At 43.7% G+C, this 22,388-nt stretch overlaps 1 protein-coding gene across 7 annotated transcripts in view; it reads right to left on the bottom strand.

Moving 5' to 3' along the window:
* LOC144591933 (uncharacterized) overlaps positions 1 to 22,388 on the bottom strand; it is a 93,032-nt gene that overhangs the window by 61,720 nt on the left and 8,924 nt on the right. For 3 of the 7 annotated variants that reach the window (XM_078395960.1, XM_078395965.1, XM_078395961.1), the window contains exons 2-3: positions 16,587 to 16,800; positions 10,821 to 10,898 (exon numbers count right to left, since the gene is read on the bottom strand). In XM_078395960.1, the coding sequence (XP_078252086.1) occupies positions 10,821 to 10,898; positions 16,587 to 16,788 (280 nt within the window). In that variant the 5' untranslated portion in view covers positions 16,789 to 16,800. Of the gene's footprint in view, positions 1 to 10,820; positions 10,899 to 11,016; positions 11,095 to 16,586; positions 16,801 to 18,398; positions 18,527 to 22,388 lie in introns of those variants that run through there. The other 4 variants (XM_078395966.1, XM_078395962.1, XM_078395963.1 and 1 more) reach the window with 4 other exon arrangements.

Below are 22,388 nucleotides of genomic sequence, written 5' to 3'. Positions count from 1 at the left end.
CTTTCCGCAAAGACCGTTCCCTCCGTAACTCCCTAGTCCACTCGTCCCTTCCCACCCAAACCACCCCTCCCTAGGTACTTTCCCATTCAACTGCAGGAGATGCAACACCTGTCCCTTTATCTCGCCCCCCCCCCCGACTCCATCCAAGGATCCAAACAATCCTTCCAGGTGAGGCAGAGGTTCACCTGCACCTCCTCCAACCTCATCCATTGTATCCGCTGTTCCAGATGTCAACTTCTCTACATCGGCGAGACCAAGCGCAGGCTTGCCGATCGTTTCGCTCAACGCCTCCACTCAGTCCGTCTTAACCAACCAATCTCCTGGTGGCTCAACACTTCAACTCCCCCTCCCATTCCCAATCTGACCTTTCTGTCATGGGCCTCCTCCATTGTCATAGTGAGGCCCAGCGCAAATTGGGGGAACAGCATCTCATATTTCGCTTGGGCAGTTTACACCCCAGTGGTATGAACATTGACTTCTCTAACTTCAGATAGTTCCACTGTCCCTCTCTTTCCCCTCCCCCTTCCCAGTTCTCCCACTAGTCTTATAAGAAAATAACTGCAGGTGCTGGTACAAATCGAAGGTATTTATTCACAAAGTGCTGGAGTAACTCAGCAGGTCAGGCAGCATCTCGGGAGAGAAGGAATGGGTGACGTTTTGGGTCGAGACCCTTCTTCCCACTAGTCTTCCTGTCTCCTACTACATCCTATCTTTGTCCCACCCCTCCCCTGACATCAGTCTGAAGAAGGGTCTCGACCCAAAGCGTCACTCATTCATTCTCTCCAGAGATGCTGCCTGACCCACTGAGTTACTACAGCATTGTGTCTACCTTCGATTTAAACCAGCATCTGCAGTTTTCTTTCAAGATTCAAGATAGCTTTATTTGTCATCCAAATTGGACGAAATTCAGTCACCCACAGTCCAACAATAAAAGCATTAAATAGGCATTAAAATTACACAACCCCAAAAACACACAAAAATAGAAACATCCATCAAAGAAACATCCATCACAGTGAGTCTCCTCCAGTCCTCTCCTCACTGTGATGGAAGGCCACAATGTCTTTCCTTTCTCCTGCCGTCTTCTCCCGCAGTCAAGCTGTTGTGGTTGCAGGCCGCGCCGGACGGTCCGCAGCGGCCCGAGCCTAAGGCGAGTCGCAGCCGCTCCCGCAGCCTCCGAAGAAGGCCGGCTCCGCCGATGATAAGTCCGATCCGGGGCGGGCGAACACGCTGCCGCTGTTGCGGCATGTCGGGGCGGTCGTGGTTCCCGACATTGAAGCCCCCGCCCAGCAGAGAAAAATCCCGCGGCATATTTTAGGCCGCGCCGGACGGTGAAATGTCCGCGACCCAAGCCCCGCGATCCGGGGCGGGCGAACACGCTGCCGCTGCCGGAGCTCCCGATGTCGGCATCCACGCGGCCCGAGCTTAAGGCAAGTCACAGCCGCTCCCGCAGCCTCCGAGGACGGCCGGCTCCGCTGATGGTTAGTCCGGTCTGCGGACTCTGCGAACTCTGCGAACCGGAGCCCTGGAGGCCGCCAGCTCCAGGAGTTGGGCCGATGGTAGGCCGCAGCAGGAACAAAAACAAATGGACCGCAGGTAAGCTGCAGCTGTTATGGCAGCGCCGCCATCTTCAATATTTGACTTCATACAAAAATGCTCAGTTTTAACTACTGCTATATTTCCTGGAAATTTCTTGTTTCATATTCAATTTATATAAAAATACTGAAGACTTAGGGTATTCAATAAGTTTTCCTGCAGCATCTCCGGAGAGGAGTAGGTGACATTTCGGGCCGAGACCCTTCTTCTTCTGAAGGGTCTCGACCTGAAAAGTCACCCATTCCTTCTCTCCGGAGATGCTGCCTGTCCCGCTGAGTTACTCCAGCTTTTTGTGTCTATCTTTGGTTTAAACCAGCATCTGCATTTCCTTCTTACACTGTTTATAGTTGAATGGATCCAGATTATATTCATTTAATTCTTTATGCAAGTTTGCTTTATAATAATTGAATGCTCCATTTCCTTCAATAATGATCAAATCAGCCTGCCTTCATCTCTCTTTCCTGCTTCAGACATTAATCCTTGCCTTCATTACCACAATTTCTCCAACGCCTTCCTTTAACTTCAGAACATAATCCTTGTTGGTACTCACAAATAGTCCTCCCAAAGCAGTCCTGCACTCCTGTCATTATTAACCCCAACCGAAGATAAACACAAAAAGCTGGAGTAACTCAGCAGGATAGGCAGCATCTCTGGAGAGAAGGAATGCGTGACATTTCAGGTTGAGACTCTTCTTCTAGACTGAAGGGTCTCAACCCGAAATGTCACCTATTCCTTCTCTCCAGAGATGCTGCCTATCCTGCTGAGTTACTCCAGCTTTTTGTGTTTATCTTCCGTTTAAACCAGCATATGCGGTTCCATCTTACACATTGATGTGAAGCGGAAGTGGCGGCGCCTAACGGCAGTGGCTCGCTAGCAGTCTGCTCGTCTTTTTTCCTTTTTTTTTTGTTGTGTGTCGGTGTTGGGATGGTTTTTGTATTTTTTTTGGTTGTGTATGTGTGGGGGGTGGTGGTGTGGGTGAGGGGGTGGTGGGGGGGGGGGGTGGGGGAAACTTTTCTCTTCCTCACGGCGCGGGGTGCGGCTCGGCTGCGGGGCCTAACATCGCCCGGTGCGGCTTGGCCGCTGGACTTAACAGTGCCCGGAGCAGCTCGGCCGCTGGACTTAACATCGCCCGGTGCGGCTCGGCCGCGGGACTTTACATCGCCCGGTGCGGCTCGGCCGTGGGACTTTACATCGCTGGTGCGGCTTGGCCGCTGGACTTAACAGTGCCCAGTGCAGCTCGGCCGCTGGACTTAACATCGCCCGGTGCGGCTCGGCCGCGGGACATTACATCGCCCGGTGCGGCTCGGCCGCGGGACTTTACATCGCCCGGTGCGGCTCGGCCACGGGACTTAGCTGCGCAAGGCTTGGTCGCGGGGCCTTTCATCGCAAGGCTCGGCCGCGAGACGTTTCAGCGCCCGGTGCTATTCGGCCGCGGGGACTTCCATCCCCTTGCGGGGACTGTGCGGGTCGGTCGGGGACGAGCTGTCTGTCCGTGGGCATGGGGAAGAGAGTGGAAGTTTTGTTGCCTCCATCACAGTGAGGGGGTGTTTGGAGTCACTGTGATGGACGTTTGTGTTGGGGTTATGTGTCTTGTGTTCTTTTTTTCTATGACTGCTATGTAGTTTCGTTCGGTACTTCGGTACCGAATGACAAATAAAGCTCTGTTATACTGTTATACTGTTATACTGTTATACTGTTATACATGGACAATGGGAACCTCGGCGGTGGGGGTTAAAAATGACAGGAGTGCAGGACTGCTTTGGGAGGACTACAAGTTACTCCAGCTTTTTGTGTCTACTTCACATCAATGTTTAACTCATTGTATTCAGAACCATCTAAGATTTTGTCCACTCATCCACAGTGATGTCCTCAGGTGTTTTCTTAACCTTAAATTGGACTGGAAATTCAAATTCAATGTTCTGGATCTCCAAGTAGTCCCTTGTATCTTGTCATTTTCCTCCCAGGTTTCATTATGACCTTGCTTGGGAGCCTCACTTTAATCCCCAAGCGTATTAACCATACCTTCTGTGTTGGGTCCTTAAATCAACGAGGAACACATGATTAGGACAGCCTGCTATCTGCACAGAATGTCAAAAATCAACCTGAAACTAGGTTCTTAGATCCAAATTACGAAAGGTATGAGGCATCAGTTGGCTATGATAGATTGGCAAATTACATTAAAATGGTATAAACTAAACAAACAACCACTACCATTTCAGAGGGTGATGGTGAAAGGTTGCTTCTTAGACTGAAGGCCTGCGACTAGTGGTGCGCCTCAGGGTTCGGTGCTGGGCCCATTACGGTTTGTCATCTTGGATGACTTGGATGAGAACATACAGGACAAGATCAGCAAGATTGCTGATGATACAAAAGTTAGTGGTTTTACAGATAGTGAAGATGGTTGTGAAAGATTGCAGCATGATCTGGATCGATTGGCCAGGTGGGCGGAGGAATGGTTGATGGAATTCAATACAGAAAAGTGAGAGGTGTTGCATTTTGGGACATCGAACAAGAGCAGGACCTACACAATAAATGGCAGGCCTCTGGGTAGTGTTGCAGACCAAAGGGATCTAGGAGTACAGGGTTCTTTGAAGGTCGAGTCACAGGTGGATAAGATGCTCAAAAAGGGTTTTGGCACTTTGGCCTTTATCAGTCAGAGAATTGAGTATAGAAGTTGGGAGGTCATGTTGCAGTTGTACAAGACGTTGGTGAGAGTACATTTAGAATATTGTGTTCAGTTCTGGGCACCATGTTATAGGAAAGATGTTGTCAAGCTTGAAAGGGTTCAGAAAAGATTTAAGATGATGTTGCCAGGGCTAGAGCGTGTGAGGTTGAGTAGGCTGGGTCTCTATTCCATGGAGCGCAGGAGGATGAGGGGAGATCTTATAGAGGTATACAAAATCACGAGGAATAGATTGGGTAGATGCACAGTATTTTGCCCAGAGTTGGGGAATCGAGGACCAGAGGACATCGGTTCAAGGTGAAGAGGAAAAGATTTAATAGAAATCTGAGGGGTAACTTTTTCACACAAAGGGTGGTGGGTGTATGGAACAAGCTGCCAGAGGAGGTAGTTGAGGCTGGGACTATCACATCATTTAAGAAACAATTTGACAGGTACATGGATAGGACAGGATTGGAGGGATATGGACCAGGCGCTGGCAAGTAGGACTAGTGTAGCTGGGACATTGTTGGCCGTTGTGGGAAAGTTGGGCCGAGGGGCCTGTTTCCACACTGTTTCACTATGACTATGTTTTTTAGACTGTCGGATGACAGTTGATAAATTGCCATACAAGAGAATATTAAACAAAATTAGGGTGCTCGGTATTGGCATTAAAGTAACAATCTGCTGGAGGTACTCAGAACTGATGTGGATCAATTAATGGACCAAAATGGCAATAAACAAAGAAAGTTTTTGGGGGATTGGGAGTTTGTGACTGTGGATACCATAGGAATCATTGTGGAAAACAAAGCTATTCATAATCTAAATCAATGATTTAGCTATGGATAAGAAAGTATAATATACTCAAGTTTACTGATATTCTCACAGCCCACAGTGTTACCTAGTTTTATTTTAAGACATTTGAAAGGGATTTGGACAAGAAAGAGCAGATGATAATACAGAAAAGTGTATGAGTATTTTTAAAATATCAAGTGCTTGAAAAGATATTTAATGTATAATAATATCTAGATCGCTCAGCAGCAATCACAAAATTAATACTGTATATAGGTACAACAAACATCTAGACATGCAAGTAGCACAAAATCACTGATTACAATTACATTTATTTATTCAATCATTTTTTGGGATAAAGGCATCACTGGCAAGGCCAGCATTTATTACCCACGTGGTAATGGTGATGTGCCATCTTCTTGAACAAATATAGTCTTTCATACATTTTAACAATGGTGGCAGAGAGGAGGTTCTGGGATTTGGATCCAGTGACAATAAAGAATCAGTGATGATATTACCAAATTATAACAGTGTGCAAGTTGGAATGAAATCTGCAGGGGTTGTTTCCAAGTTCCTGCTATTCTCATCCTTCCTAGGTTGATAGATTGCTAGTCTAGGAAGTGCTGTTAGACAAAATTTGACATGCAACTGCAGTGCATTTTGCAAATGGTACGGATCTCTAATGATAAAGGCTCACTAGCTGCCGGATACCCAAATGCTGACCTGTTCTGTGAGAGGAAATAATTATGGGGTTGCTTCACATAAGTTTTGGACATGATGATCACAAAGATGTTGATGGTTGGGACTCAGTGGTGCAACACCATAGAGGCCGACCTCTAGAACAGCACCTGGATGCTGCCAAGCCCATAGCCTTTGCAATATCCAATACTCTCAGCCACTTCCTGGTATCATGGAGGGTGATCTGAGCAATAACATAAGACCCTTGCAAGGCCAAACCTTCAATGTTGTGACAATAGACAATAGGTGCAGGAGTAAGCCATTTGGCCCTTCAAGACAGCACCACCATTCAATGTTATCATGGCTGATCATTCTCAATCAGTACCCCGTTCCTGCCTTCTCCCCATAACCCTTGACTCCGCTATCCTTAAGAGCTCTATCTAGTTCTCTTGAATGCATTCAGAGAATTGGCCTCCACTGCCTTCGGAGACAGTGAATTCCACAGATTTACAACTCTGACTGAAAAAGTTTTTTCTCGTCTCCGTTCTAAATGGCCTACCCCTTATTCTTAAACTGTGGCCCCTGGTTCTTGACTCCCCTAACATTGGGAACATGTTTCCTGCCTCTAACGTGTCCAACCCCTTAATAATTTTACATGTTTCAATAAGATCCCCTCTCATCCTTCTAAATTCCAGTGTATACAAACCTAGCTGCTCCAGTCTTTCAACATATCACAGTCCTGCCATTCCGGGAATTAACCTAGTAAACCTACGCTGCACGCCCTCAATAGCAAGAACATCCTTCCTCAAATTTGGAGACCAAAACGGCATACAGTACTCCAGGTGCGGTCTCACTCGGGCCCTATACAACTGCAGAAGGACCTCTTTGCTCCTATACTCAACTCCTCTTGTTATGAAGGCCAACATTCCATTGGCTTTCTTCACTGCCTGCTGTGCCTGCATGCTTCCTTTCAGTGACTGATGCACTAGGACACCCAGATCACGTTGTACGTTCCCTTTTCCTAACTTGACACTATTCAGATAATAATCTGCCTTCTTATTCTTACCACCAAAGTGGATAACCTCACATTTATCCACATTAAACTGCATCTGCCATGCATGCGCCCACTCACACAACCTGTCCAAGTCACCCTGCAACCTCATAGCATCTTCCTCACAGCTCACACTACCACCCAGCTTTGTATCATCTGCAAATTTGCTAATGGTACTTTTAACCCCTTCATCCAAGTCATTAATGTATATTGTAAATAGCTGCGGTCCCAGCACCGAGCCTTGCGGTACCCCACTAGTCACTGCCTGCCATTCTGAAAGGGACCCATTTATCCCCACTCTTTGCTTTCTGTCTGTCAACCAATTTTCTATCCATGTCAGTACCCTACCCCCAATACCATGTGCTCTAATTTTGCCCACTAATCTCCTATGTGGGACCTTGTCAAAGGCTTTCTGAAAGTCGAGGTACACTCCATCCACCGGCTCTCCCCTGGCAATTTTCCTAGTTACATCCTCAAAAAATTCCAGAAGTTTAGTCAAGCATGATTTCCGCTTCGTAAATCCATGCTGACTCGGAACGATCCTGTTACTGCTATCCAAATGCTCCGCAATTTCGTCTTTTATAATTGACTCCAGCATCTTCCCCGCCACTGATGTCAGACTAACTGGTCTATAATTTCCTGTTTTCTCTCTCCCTCCTTTCTTAAAAAGTGTGATAACATTTGCTACCCTCCAATCCACAGGAACTGATTCTGAATCTATAGAACATTGGAAAATGATCACCAATGCGTCCACAATTTCCAGAGCCACCTCCTTAAGTACCTGGGATGCAGACCATCAGACCCTGGGGATTTATCAGCCTTCAGTCCCATCAGTCTACCCAACACCATTTCCTGCCTAATGTGAATCTCCTTCAGTTCCTCTGTCATCCCAGGATCTCTGGCCACTAGAACACCTGTTGCCTTTTTAGTTATCTTCTGTTGCTCTTTAAAAGATTCCCAATCCTCTGGCTTCCCACTCTTCTTTGCTATGATATACTTCTTCACTTTTATTTTTATACTGTCCTTGACTGCCCTTGTCAGCCACGGGTGCCTCTTACTCCCCTTAGAATCTTTCCTCCTCTTTGGGATAAATTGATCCTGCAACTTCTGCATTGTTCCCAGAAACAACTACTTCCGGTTGATCGCCTTCCCTCGCTAGGATGTTCTGAAGCCGGTCCGTGATGTCTTGAACCCTGGCACCAGGGAGGCAACAGACTATCCTCGAGTCCCGCATGCCGCCACAAAATCTACTGTCCGTACCTCGGACAATGGAGTCACCCACTACTTTGGCTCTTCCTGACTTCGGTCTCCCCGGTAGAGTCTCCTTGCCAGGATTAAAGCCGCCAACCTGTCCGCCGCTCGGACTGGAAGCATCTTCTGCCCCGACAGCTCCCAAGAGGGTGTACCTGTTTGCAATAGGCACAGCACCGGGGTCTCCTGTAGTCCATGTTTACTTCCCTTTGAAACAGTCTCCCACCTTCGCTCGACGTGGACCCTTGGTGTGACAGCCTCACAGTAGGTCCTGTCCAGGAAATTATCGCATTCCCGGATGGCCCTGAGGTCATCCAGCTGCTTTTCCAACTCCACCACACGTCCATTCAGGAGCTGCACCTGGACACAGTTCTTGCAGGTGTACCTCCCAGAAGCTCCAGCGGTGTCCCTACCTTCCCACATCCGGTAGGAAACACACTGCACCAACTTATCGGCCATTACTTTATTGTCTAAAAACAAATCAGGCTCAAAAACAACTGTTACCTCCTCACCTCAGCCTCCTCCCTGAAGACTCGCAGCCAAAGACGGGCACCTTTCCCATGGGGCACTTTTCCCACGGGGCACATTTCCCACAGGGCACTTCCCTCGACAGGGCCGCACCCCTTGTGCAAGCCTTGTTTATATCAGTCACTAAATTGCCTAATTGGCCAATTTACCAAACTTCTAATTTAATTGATCAGCCAATCCACATACTCGCTTCTATCCTGCCTTCCTCTGACGAGCTTGGAGGTATGCGCTTCACTGATTGCCTACTAGCGTCCTTTTGGCGCTCTTTTTAAAAGGACTTTAACCTGCAATTAACACTTACTTTCTCTCAGCCAACAGTCTTCTTTGCTCCTGCACTCCCGACCTTTACTGACTGACTACTAGCGTCCTTTTGGCGCTCTTTTTAAACGGACTTTAACCTGCAATTAACACTTACATTCTCTCAGCCAACGGTCTTCTTTGCTCCTGCACTCCCGACCTTTACTGACAGAGGTCGTCACCTCATCTCAAGGACAAACATGTGGTTCACTGGGTTGATTTTTAGGATGGCAGGTTTGCGCTCAAGACGACTAGACTATGCTCCGAAGTTTAGCAAATGAGAGACAATCCCATCGAAACATGCAAGTCGGACAGAGCTCCACAGGATAAGTGTGATGTTAATGCTTCCCCTGGCTGATGCGTCTGAAAGTAGCAGTTATGGTTCAAAATAAAGGGCCAGTTGTTCAAGATAAAGTTAAAATACCCAGAGGGTAACAAATCTTTGAAACGTTCAACCCAAGAGGACCCTAGAAACAAAGACAGAAAGTCAAATGCTCTATTCTTGTATCCAACCCATATATTGATGGGTAGTTTTTGTTTTTAAATGAACACGAGGTTTCTTAAATATTTAATCTTACCACTTTTTATAGAAATAATGCGGTCTGCCAACCTCCCTTGCTGACTGTGGCTTTCATTCACTTCCAACTCAGTATATAGAGAAGCCAGCAATGAAATCAGTATACAGAAACCACCAAAAAAAAGACTGGACTTTACATTTAAATTCCAAGGCAATCTGGCACTCATTCAATGTCATTTCTGCACTTCCAAGATATCAGGTCTAAGGAATTGCAGCTCTGGCTAATTATGGTAAAGTCAGGTGTTTTTCCATTCACTGGAAAGGATTAGGGGAGGTGCATCTCCCATTAGATTGGCTCCCCCACATATCTTGTTGATCTCAATCCCTAGCAAGACTTACAATGGCTGTAGTGCCTTTGTTCACTCAAGATCGCTCATAAAATTCTCTGCAAATACATGTTTTCTACCTTTTCGTCAAAGTGGCAAACTCTTAGCAGGCAGAAATCCATATTTCCAATTTTAAGGAAGAATGTAACCAGAGGCCATTTTACAAGTTATTCATTACATAATCAAAAGGCAATGTAGAATAAATTATTTAAACAACAAGTGACAAGAGTGTGGAACATGCTACTGAAGGCATTGGTTGAAGTGTACGATTGAAAGAAGTCAGGACAAACATGAGTAAAGAGAATAGATGGTGACACTAGGAAATATGGAAGGTTTGAACGGAGCAGAAACACTGGCATGGAGCTGTTGGGACGAATGGCCTGTTCTGTGCCATATGCAATTCTATACCAATTTAAAAAGCGCCTTCAGTACAAGTGAACTCTACATGCAAAATTAGCTGTGCCATCTACCATTAAATTCTCATATTTATAACATTAAATACTGTGTATTCAATGACTTTTGGTGCATGGATCCATCCAAGCGAAATATGAACATCAAATCATCTGCATCTACAATAGCATGAATGCAACTTTAGCATGAGTGTGTTTTTCCTACTGCTACTTCAGAAACAAGTTTAAATTTCACACAAAATAACTTAAATTCAGAATGCTGGTGCACACACAATAGAATGCTAGGCAATAGTGTCTGTACTGGAAGATATTAAAATAAATCAACAGATTTAATTAAAATCTTAAAGGTAAAGATTTAATTCAATTAAAATCATGTTATACCATGAGCATTATACCAATCAAATGGCTGTCATACTTATCCATCTCCATGGCTAGGCAGGTGAAAGATCATTTTCAATTAATAACAGAAACCAAGCAATTAAATAGCTTGATGCCTGTATTTGAGAGATTATGTTTGGATTTATGGAAAAAGACGTGTAAAACTGGTCTCCAACATATTCCGGCCACATTTTGCTGATTGATCAGCAGCAGAATTTCCGTGCCAAAACTCCATGCCAAGATCACAACTCCTTTCCTGAACACAAATATCAGAACATACCATGAGCGATGCAGATGATATCTCCAAACAGCTTACACATGGAGGGAGTGTAGGATGGATCAAAGTTATTGACCTTGTCTGTAAAAGAGTGACATATACACTGCATCAAACTATGAACACCCAATAGTGAATCTCTCCTTCGGTATCCTCCATACACCTCGATATTGCAAAAGAGACATCCTTGTAATGAGCTTACCATTTGTTGAGACTAGATTATCACCATACAACTCATGCATAATTGTTGAAGGATCCTTTTCAAATACAGATACATTAGCTGGAAAAGCAAGAGTTGCAAGTTATGGCATATTTCATTCAGGTGCATGAATTGTTAAATAGATCATCCACTTGAAATGCTTCATTACTGAAAATGATTCAAGTATCTCCTGATTGGGCTTCACATTAACCAAGAGTGAGCATAATGCACACATCACATGACCACCATGGATGCCACTGCCAAGTTTCCACAAATATTACCCAGTCACAATGCAGAAACTCCAAATTAATCCTTTGATAAAATTAAACTAGATTTCTTTGAATACTTACATGCAACAAAGTAATTGCCAGAAGCAAACAGTTTTGGATTTGTACTAAAGCCAAACTTGTGGGACTGCAACTTCTGCACAGGCCCTTCCAATTTCATGCATCATTGAGAATACCTAAGATTTCATGCAAATATTCAAGCTGGGTGTCAAGCACAAATAAATCAATACATCTTGTCGGGATTCTCATGCTACTGTGCAGTTGTGGCAGGACACATTCAACATGGTGAGATTTACAGTGAATACAGGTTTAAACAATTAGGAAAATGTTAAAGTATCACAACGGTGGGGTGGAAACTAAAGGTAGACATAAAATGCTGGAGTAACTCAGCGAGGACAGGCAGCTTCTCTGGAGAGACGGAATGGGTGATGTTTCGGGTCGAAACCCTTCTTCAGACTGATGTCAGGGGAGTGGGCAGGACAGAGATAGAATGTAGATGGAATGTAGACTGGTGGGAGAACTGAGAAGGGGGAGGGGATGAAGAGAGAGGGAAAGTAAGGGCTATTTGAAATTAGAGAAGTCAATGTTCATACCGCTGAGGTGTAAGCAACCCAAGTGAAATATGGGGTGCTGTTCCTCCAATTTGCGCTGAGCCTCACTCTGACAATGGAGTCCCAGGACAGAAAGGTCAGATTGGGAATGGGAGGGGGAGTTAAAGTGTTGAGCAACCGGGAGATCAGGTAGGTTAAGGTGGACTGAGCGGAGGTGTTCCGCGAAACGATTGCCGAACCTGCGCTTGGTCTCACCGATATACAGATGTAGACACCTGGAACAGCGGATACAGCAGATGAGGTTGGAGGAGGTGCAAGTGAACCTCTGCCTCACCTGAAAAGACTGTTGTGGTCCTTGGATGGAGTCGAGGGGGGAGGTAAAGGGACAGGTGTTGCATCTCCTGCGATTGCAGGGGAAAGTACCTGGGGAGGGGGTGGTTTGGGTGGGAAGGGACGAGTTGACCAGGGAGTTGCGGAGGGAACAGTCTCTGCAGAATGCAGAAAAGGGTGGAGATGGGAAGATGTGGCCAGTAATGGGTGGAAACTAAACTGGACAACTCAAAAGGAAATTCAACTAAACTTTTTAATCCCCCAAAGAGAAGCATTTTCTAGTATTAACTCATTAAAAAAATTGAGGATGGCCAAATGCCTGGCAAACAGAGGTCTTCAAGAAAAGAGAAAGCCCAACAGTTGTAATTGCAGAAGGCTCTCCCTGCTGTCTGACACTGGAAAATTCATGGTCCTTTCCGGCTCGACCATCTGATGGAGGAGTGGTTTTAATCCTTTGATAAAATTAAACGAGTTTTCTGTGAATATTTACATGCAACAAAGTAATTGCCAGAAGTGAACAGTTTTGGATTTGTCCCAAAGCCAAACGTGTGGGACTGCAACCTCTGCACAGAACCTTCCAATTTCATTCATCATAGAGAATACCCAAATTTCATGCGAATACCCAAATTTCATGCAAATACTCAAGCTGGGTGTCACAAAATCAATTTGCATCCTATCCATAGTAGATATCATTTACATCATGCAACAATTCCAAGAAAATTTGGAGCAGCACCAGCTAATATACATTTCTGCAACCTCACAAAAGCCTTTGATTCCATTAGCTTGGAGGGCCATTGAACCTCAAATTCACTTGTGCACAGAAATTCATCCTCCTAAGTTTGCTTCATCATCACATGCAAAATCATGATCCTAATCAACAGTGAAGACTAATATCAATTAGGGAAATGTCATGGCCCCAAAACCTTTCTTCCAAATTTTCTCACGTTGCACCTTATCTGCACCTCCAAAATGACTGGGAGAAGATTCTGAAGTACAGTCACCATAGTTTGAACAAGGTAACTGCTCACCTGTATCCACCCGTCACTCGCCAAGCTTTGGCCTGTCCCCATCTCATATCTGCTACAATCTGGAGGAGGAAGGCTCCCAACCCGAAATGTCACCTCGCCATGAAACTCGAGATGCCGTCTGACGCACTGAGTTACTCCAGCACTTTGCATTCCACAAAAGATTCCAGCATCTGCAGTTCCTTATCTCATTCAAATCTCAGTTGTCGAACTTCAGTATGCAAATTATGCTAATATTGCACACCCTTGTCTACAGGATACTGGAGAAGCGTACTGGAGAATGGGCCTTGCTTCAACATTTACATCTCAAAGGTAATCTACCAACTAGCTCGACTTCACAACTCTGCCCTCAGAAATAAAATGATTCACAATGAGATTCTGAAAAACTTGGAAGACTACTCAGAATTCAGGAAACCCTCCTAACCAAGGCAGACATCAATGAAGAAACTTGTTTCTGCTTACAATGTATACACAAAGTCATTGGACAATTGATGAGAAGACTGAAAAAAAAAAACTTTTATGTAGCACAAAAATCCATTGTCTACCAGACAGCAGAGATCCCTACCCTATTGTATGTTTCTTGGACCTGGCCTACATAACGAGGACAGTTCAAGACACTGGAAAGTTACAACCAAAGCAGTCCCTGCAAAATCTTCCAAATGTACTGGAGAGTTACCTTAAACATTGTTGGTGTCTTTGCCTGGGCCAACAGCTCCAGCATCGAGGTCCTGCCTGGACTCAGTTGGGTACACTTGAAATGTCACGTCATTCACATGGCTGATACTAGACTCCCAAAACAGACACTGTCTGAGCTCTATCGTGCAGACACTACCAGGTGTAAAAGGAAAAGATTCAAGCATATGCTCAAAACCTCCTTGCAACATCTTCACTGAATGCTTGGAATCCCTGGCCGAAGACTGTGCAAAGTGGAGAAGGAACATTCAGGATGCCATTAAGAATCTTGAATCTATGCACTGGGAGCACAAAGCCCTGACATGCAGGAGGAGCAGTAAACCACCCTGGCAGACACCTCCTGTTTCATCTGGGAAAGAGTCTGTGGTTCCCACATTGGCCTCAAGTTTCACCTCAGAACCCAAGAAAACTGAAATGGAATCAGCTAGGTCCCAAGGGACTGCCTAATAAGATAAATTATTAAGGAGAAACTGGAGATGGAACATAAATCCACCGATTTAAAAGTTGCCTTGTCATGCATACATGCAAATTATTTGTTCTCAGAAGCAGTGCAACATATTTTGCCTTGAATCAACCAAACCCAGTTTGAAATGAAGTCACACAAAGTAGGAGGTTCCTACATTTATTCTTGGTCTGTGCACAATTGGCCCATTTTGGCAATTAGTCTCACAAAATCTCACTGTAGGGAGGACAGAAAAAAGCCTGCGGCATCTTTGGTAATGACTGGTTGCCAACCTAGTGAAATTTCAAATGGTGTTTAAAAAAATCCTTTGCTTTGGTTACGAAAGAAACAGAGAATACACTAACTGAATTACTCTTTCAAACAGTGGACAGAGAGAGGTACAATGGCCAAATAACCATCACCATGTGTACAATTCTGTGGAATTACGAGTTTGCATTTCAAATAACTTTTTTTACATTTCATGAATCCCTTCCTAAAAAGGAACAGCGGAAAATGCATTTTAAAGCTTTGGCTAATAACCAAAACAATGAGGATACAATCCATATCTATGGAATTGTATAGAGATTTCCAGTGTATATAACATAATTCCCACTGTGTAAGTGTTATTTTATTGTATGCAAGCATTGGTTGTTTCTTTTAAGAAATTGCATTAATGCCAGAAAAAGCTTCTCATTTTGGAAAAGATTTGAAAACAAATTGCATTTCCTGTATGTGACCCAGTTTTATTTTCACAGGATTATTTACAAACCTGTATATCCCTATATAAACTATATTATCTGTAGTTTCAGCTTTGAATGAAAACAGATTTCAATAATTAAATCACCATACAAAATTTGAAATAAAGCAACCAGGAAGAGATTATCATCACGGTAAATATGACCCACTCCTTTGCATATTCAGTTTTGGTAAACTTTGCTATGCAACATTTTATGAACAACCCAGATCCTTCCAATTCAGGATGTTTGCAGTTTGCTCTGAATCCAATCGTCCTCCCAAAATATCTGACTCACATTTCTACTGCTTTGGCAGCATATCCAAAGGATAACCTACTGAACTCAAGTACTCATGCACCATCTCTCCATATAGACAGCTGTGCACCATACAGTCCTTCAGACCCGTTCTACCTTTTAATCTGCATCTCAACCTTTCTACCCATGTTGCATCCATGTACCTCCAATTCATTAGACTTTGTACAGACCTCTCATTCAATTGACAACAGTAATTTGTAGGTTTAAGGGGAAAAGATTTATTAGGAATCTGAGGGGAACTTTCAAGGAAACACTCAAATCTTAACAATAGACAAGTCACTGAGAATGTAGCAATTTGGTTTGGGATTTCATTCTAATTCACAAATAAATTAAGGGTTTCTTAATGTAATAGTTGGACGAAAGGTTAGAGAATTGTTCAAAGCATCAATATGACTGGTAGGTTGCATTTCAGCATGTCTGAGGGACTCATAACAATTAACAAAGAAATCCTGCACCTGGAGCGGTACTCCATGTTGTCCATCACATTGTTAACGTGTATTCCACTTATGAAGTTTAACAAAGCAAACAATTCCACTGAATGCCTGTTGAATGAATGGAGAGGTATGGAGAGGATATTATTTATTCCTAACAGGTGCTCCCAGAACCTAATGCTCCACATTGGAAGTACATGTTCCTAAAATTTCATCCTCATAAACAAGTCGAATATACTGCATGATATTTATCCATTTATACACTAGAATATAGAAGGATGAGGGGGGATCTTATTGAAACATATAAGATAATTAGGGGATTGGACACATTAGAGGCAGGAAACATGTTCCCAATGTTGGGGGAGTCCAGAACAAGGGGCCACAGTTTAAGAATAAGGGGTAGGCCATTTAAAACGGAGATGAGGAAGAACTTTTTCAGTCAGAGAGTGGTGAAGGTGTGGAATTCTCTGCCTCAGAAGGCAGTGGAGGCCAGTTCGTTGGATGCTTTCAAGAGAGAGCTGGATAGAGCTCTTAAGGATAGCGGAGTGAGGGGGTATGGGGAGAAGGCAGGAACGGGGTACTGATTGAGAGTGATCAGCTATGATCGCATTGAATGGCGGTGCTGGCTCGAAGGGCTGAATGGCCTACTCCTGCACCTATTGTCTATTGTCTATAATATGCAAACTATGGTAAAGAAAATAATCACATTCTAATTGCCCCATTAGTGTAATAACCGTTATCATTACTTGACAACTTAATACTTACCACATAGCAATTCTTTCATCCCTTTAACAGAACATACAAATATAGTTGTTTTGTTCAGGAAACGTGCTTGAAAAATTCTGCTTCCACAGTTATGAATTTGGCTATCGCAAAAATGCACAGGATCCTTGTAGAAATCAAATGATTTATCACTAATTAAAGTATATCCTGAACTTCCAGGAATCTTGTGGTGGGACATTGTCATCTAATGATCTTCCTGCAAATGAGAAAGGAATTACATAAAATCAGTACACAAACTACAGTTATTGTTAACGATCTTTTAAAGTCAAAGTTATGCAGCAAAGAAATTAGCCCTTCAATCCATTATATCCATGTCAACCTTTCTTCCTATTTACACATCCCTTCTTTTTAAAAAAAAATCTGTTTATTAGTTTTTACAATTATTTCAACAATGAACAAACAATACGCGTAAAGATACACCCCCACCCCCCCACCCCCCCACCCCATCCCAGACGCAGAGACAAACATTGACATTAGTAAAACAAATACAAAGTTAAAAAATATATATTTTTTTAAAAACAACAAAATTTTGATAACAGACAAGGGAGGAAGAGTGTAGGCAGACATATAAGCAGTCAGCACTTTGGTTTATCCCCATTCTCTAAAATAATCATTAAAGTTTTTGCATAATTTAGAAACGGTAACCATGTTTCTTTAAAGCTTTCCTGTGAACCTTTGAGAGAGAATCTAATCTTCTCTAGCTTTAAGTGATATAACACATCCTTGATCCATCTATTATGTGTGGGTGGCAATACATGCTTCCAATTAAGAAGTATAAGACGTCTAGCCAAAAGAGAAGTAAAAGACATAATTACTTTTAGATATCGGGGGATATTAGTTCCGGAAGGGACACCAAAAAGAGCTGCAAGAGGATTGGGTAGAATATCTACACCGGATATATCCCTAAAGGATTTAAAAATCCCCATCCAAAATTCAGACAGGCGGGGGCACGTCCAAAACATGTGAATCAAGTCGGCAGGTGTTTGTCGACAACGGTTACATGCGTCACTCGTGCCGGGAAATATTCTTGCTAGTCTAGCGTTAGTGTAATGCGTGCGATGCAAAATTTTACATTGTATAAGACTATGTCTAGCACAAATTGAGGAAGTGTGAACAAGTCCCAGCACAGTTTCCCATGTCCGATCCGTCATGCCAAACCCCAAATCCTGTTCCCAAGCTAATTAAGATTATGGAGAAATTCAGGCTTAATGGAGTCTATTTCAGTGTGTATAATTAAAATCAGCCTCTGCGCATTGGGATTCAAAAGAAGAATACAATCAATTTCAGAGTAAGTGGGCTGACTTGGAAATTCTGGAAATTGTCTTTGTAAGAAGTGCCTGACCTGAAAATAGCGAAATAGATGTGATCGGGGCAAATTGAACCGTTCAGACAGGTCTGGAAATGACAAGAAGGTCCCACCACCATACACATCCCTTCTGCCCTTATTAGGACTGCATCCTTCTATGCCTTGTCCATTTACATGCTGGTTTAAAGGTCTCTGATTTCACTACTTCCTTTGGGAGCAAGTTCCAGTTATCACTCAGTGTGTCAAAAAAAAACTTGCTCCCAGATCTACTTTTTCATTCCTTCCTCTCACTTTAAAGCAATGCCCAAATCAATACTCCAATCATTAATTTAGTTTAGTTTAGAGATTACAGCGTGGAAACAGGCCCTTCGGCCCACCGGGTCCGCGCCAACCAGCGATCCCCTCAGATTAACACTGTTATTGACACTATCCTACACACACTAGGGACATTTAAAAAAAATATTTACCAAGCCAATTAACCTACATACCTGTACGTCTTTGGAGTGTGGGAGGAAACTGAAGATCTCGGTGAAAACCCACGCAGGTCACGGGGAGAACGTACAAACTCTTTACAGACAGCATTGGAAGCATATTTTGACTATGCCTCTTTAATACTCCAATCAAAAAAATCCAAATGCCATTTTTCAACCCACATGTGTAGCTGATCTATAACCCACTAAAATTTGACAATTGGCTTCACTGTCCACAACTCCACCAATTTTGTCATCATCTGCACTTACTAACCAACTATCTACAGTTACATCCAAGTCACTTATATGTATCACAAACAACAGACGCCAGCAAAGATTCCTGCGGAACTCCACTGGTCACCAATCTCCAGCCAGAATAACAACCTTCCACTGCTACTTCTGCCTTCTAGGGTATTCCAGATCTGAATCCAAAATACTGAGTCAAGCCCGGCCTGCCGGCACAGACCGACGACGGAGAACGAGCTCGCCACGGACAGAGGATCGCCCACCACGAACCGGCAACAGAGGACCTGCTCGTCACAGACTGGCGACAGTGGACCCAGCTTGCCCACCGCAAACTCCGAATCAGTCCTGAGCCACCGCCATTGACGGGAACAGCATCACCGTGAGCTAGAAGGGACCAAGAGCAAAGCAGATGTTGAAAGCGAGGAGGACGTCAAGAACAATGGGGAACTCGGTGGAGAACCACTAAGAACAAACGGAGCGAATGGGGGGCCTGGTGGGGGTGGGAGAAGGCCTGCTGGCACGTACGGCAGCAGGCAGTAGATTCAGTACCTACCACCCTCAAGGTAAAAAACAAAAAACCTTGCCCTGCACATCATCTTTAAACTTTGCCCCTCTTACCTTAAAGCTATGCCCTCTAGTATTTGATAATTTCATCATGGGAAATATGTTCTGTCTATCCTATCTATGCCTCAATTTTATGCACTTCTATCAGGTCTTCCCTCAGCCTCCAGTGTTCCAGAGAAAACAATCCAAGCCTGTCCAACCTCTCCCTGCAGCTACTACCCCCTAATCCATGCATCATTCTGGTAAACCTCCTTTGACCCTTTCCAAAGTCTCCACATCCTTCCCCTAATGGGGAGACCAGAACTGCACGCAATACTCCAAATGCAGGCTAACAAAGTCCTATAAAGCTGCATCATGACTTCCTGATTCATATACTCAAAGCCACAATCTATGAAAGCTAGCATTTCATAAGCCTTCGCGTTTAGCACCTCACCTACATCCACACTACAAGCACAAATTTCCTCCTTTATCCTCGAGCAGAGCCACCTCTTATTTCTAATGTAGGTATAAAAAGCTTAGGGATTTTCCTTGATCTGACTCGCCAAAGCCATTTTGTGGTCCATTTTGGCTCTGCTAATTGCCCACTTGAGTTATTTCTCCTTTCTTTATATTCCTCAAAGGCACCATCCAATTCTATTCTCTTAAATGTTGCATGCCTTTCCTTTTTTTTGACCAAATTTACAACCTCTGTGGTCTTCCAAGATTCCCTTACTTTGCCACCCTTATCCGTCCTCCTTACTGGAACATGCCAATTGTGAACTTGGATGAACTGGCTTTTAAAACGACAAGTCATATGTGCACTTACCCAATAACAACTGCTCCCTGTGACCCCCCGAGCTCCTGTCTAATAAATTTGTAGTTTGCCTATTTAATATCTTCTTGCAAGATCCAGCCTTCTCCCTATTCAAAACAATCTTAAAGCTTATGGAAGGTAGACGCAAAATGCTGGAGTAACTCAGCGGGACAGGCAGCATCTCTGGAGAAAAGGAATGGGTGACGTTTCGGGTCGAGACTGTTCTTCAGACTGTCCAGTTGCTAAAATCTTCTATTTCCATTTCTCGAACAACAATTCTGCAAACTCATTTATTACTGCAGCACCCATGGTTATTGATGAGGTTCAAAATTCATATTAAGCTCAAAGAGTACAATCAGGTTGCAAACAGTCTGGTTTAGCCTACAGATGATAGGAACTAGACATTTATTGAATACTTTTTTTTAAATAGTGAATGCAAAAGAAAATAGATTTGGAGGAGTGAAAAGGGTAGGACAAAAGAGCATTCTATGAAGTTATTAGAAACAGCTCTGTTTGGGATAGGTGGAAGATCTTATTTCAATGTTTAAGGGCCTGTCCCACTTAGGTGATTTTAAGGCGACTGCTGGCGAGTAGGCTGTCGCCAACAGTTCGCCGGGGTGTCGCGGGCATGATCGTGAGGAGTCTTCAAAGAATTGAAGTGGATCTCGGCGCTTCGCTGAGAAATTTTTCAGATAGAAATTTCTCAGCGACAGCTGGCTTGTCGCCAGGTATCGTTGCTTATTGCGGGCGCTGTCGCATGCTGTCCCCAGGTTTGTTAGGTTGTCGCAGATGCATTTAGAAGCACGTAATATTAAATTAAGTAAAGTCATTTGAAGATGCCATAAAATACTTGTGTTTAACCGATTTATTTACCGTCAGGGCATTTGACCAGTAGATTGGAGGCAACAGTTTGACGGTCAGGTAAGCGTGGGAATTTCACGATGTTTATGGCCATCAGCGATTATATTTATAGGTTCCCAACCCAGATATGCAACCCAGAAACCAAATATGCATCTCCCGTACATTTTCAAAGAATGCCCACACTCCGCACAAAAATCCATTTAACCACGTTTAAAATTAAATTTCTTAATACTGCTATTAATAAACTGGAAGTCAATCCAGTTTATGCCTTGTTACCGTGAAGCTTGGTTTTCAAGTAACCCGGGCAAGATGTTATATTTCAAAACTCTCAAGTAATTACAGACTTGTCAGTGATTTCAGCAAAAATTAGGACGCTGGAGAAGCATTGATAAGCGTGGGAATTTCACTATGTTTCAAAAGACAGCTTAGCCAGGAGCTAGTTTCACAAAAAAAGTAACTTGTATCTAACTGACTCAGCATTGTCATGGTCATTGTCGTAGGGTAAAAGAAAATTTTGGCGATCTGCTACGACTTTGACAGTCGCCAGCAGTCGCCTAAAAAATAATCGCCTTATTGGGACAGGCCCTTTATCTGAAAAACTTTACCTCTGACAATGCTGCATTTTCTCCAAGTTGCCATTTTACACATGTGCTCAAAAATATTGCAACATGAACTCAAACACAGGGATAATGAGTGCTTTGGGAGTTGGTGGGGGCGGGGGGGAAATAAGAGGTTGTTTCACAACTCTGCAATTTTTTTGCAGTCTTCGGCAGAAGTGTTGCCAAACCAAGTTGTGATGCAACACAACTGGATGCTTTCTATTGTGCATCTGTACGAATTGCTAAGAGCTGTTGGAGACATTCAGTATCAACCCAGAATTTCCCCAGTCTAGTGGCATTATCGAACATATGAATCAGACTTAAAAAATTTACTGCGCAAGACAGTTCAGCAGCATGATTCCAGCCATGTTGCCCTTCGTATTAAAGATTACTTGCAATAAGGAAGACACAAACAATCTCCCGGAAATACTAGGGGACCGAGGATCGAGTGCGAGGGGGGAACTGAAGGGAATCCACATTAGGCAGGAAATGGTGTGGCTAAACTGTTGGGACTGAAGGCAGATAAATACCCAGGGCCTGATGGTCTGCATCCCAGAGTACTCAAGGAGGTGGCCCTAGAAATCGTGGATGCATTGGTGATCATTTTACAATATTCTCTCGACTCTGCATCAGTTCCTGTGGACTGGAAAGTAGCTAATGGAACCCCGCTGTTTAAGAAAGGAGGGAGTGAGAAAACAGGGAATTATAGACCATTTAGCCTTACATCGGTAGTGGGTAAGATGCTTGAGTCGATTATTAAAGATGTAATAGCATTACATCGCATTTGGAGAGCAGTGACAGGATCAGTCAAAGTCTGCATGGATTTATGAAGGGGACATCATGCTTGCCTAATTAACTGGAATTTTTTTTTGAGGATGTTAAACCCCTATCTCACTACTGCAATTTTTTAGGTGACTACAGGCGACTAGGCAGTCGCCACATGGT

This window comes from Rhinoraja longicauda, chromosome 3 (assembly GCF_053455715.1).
Source record: "Rhinoraja longicauda isolate Sanriku21f chromosome 3, sRhiLon1.1, whole genome shotgun sequence".
Taxonomy (NCBI): domain Eukaryota; kingdom Metazoa; phylum Chordata; class Chondrichthyes; order Rajiformes; family Arhynchobatidae; genus Rhinoraja; species Rhinoraja longicauda.
Note: the sequence above shows the minus strand (reverse complement) of the source record. Positions and strands in the feature narration are given on the sequence as shown.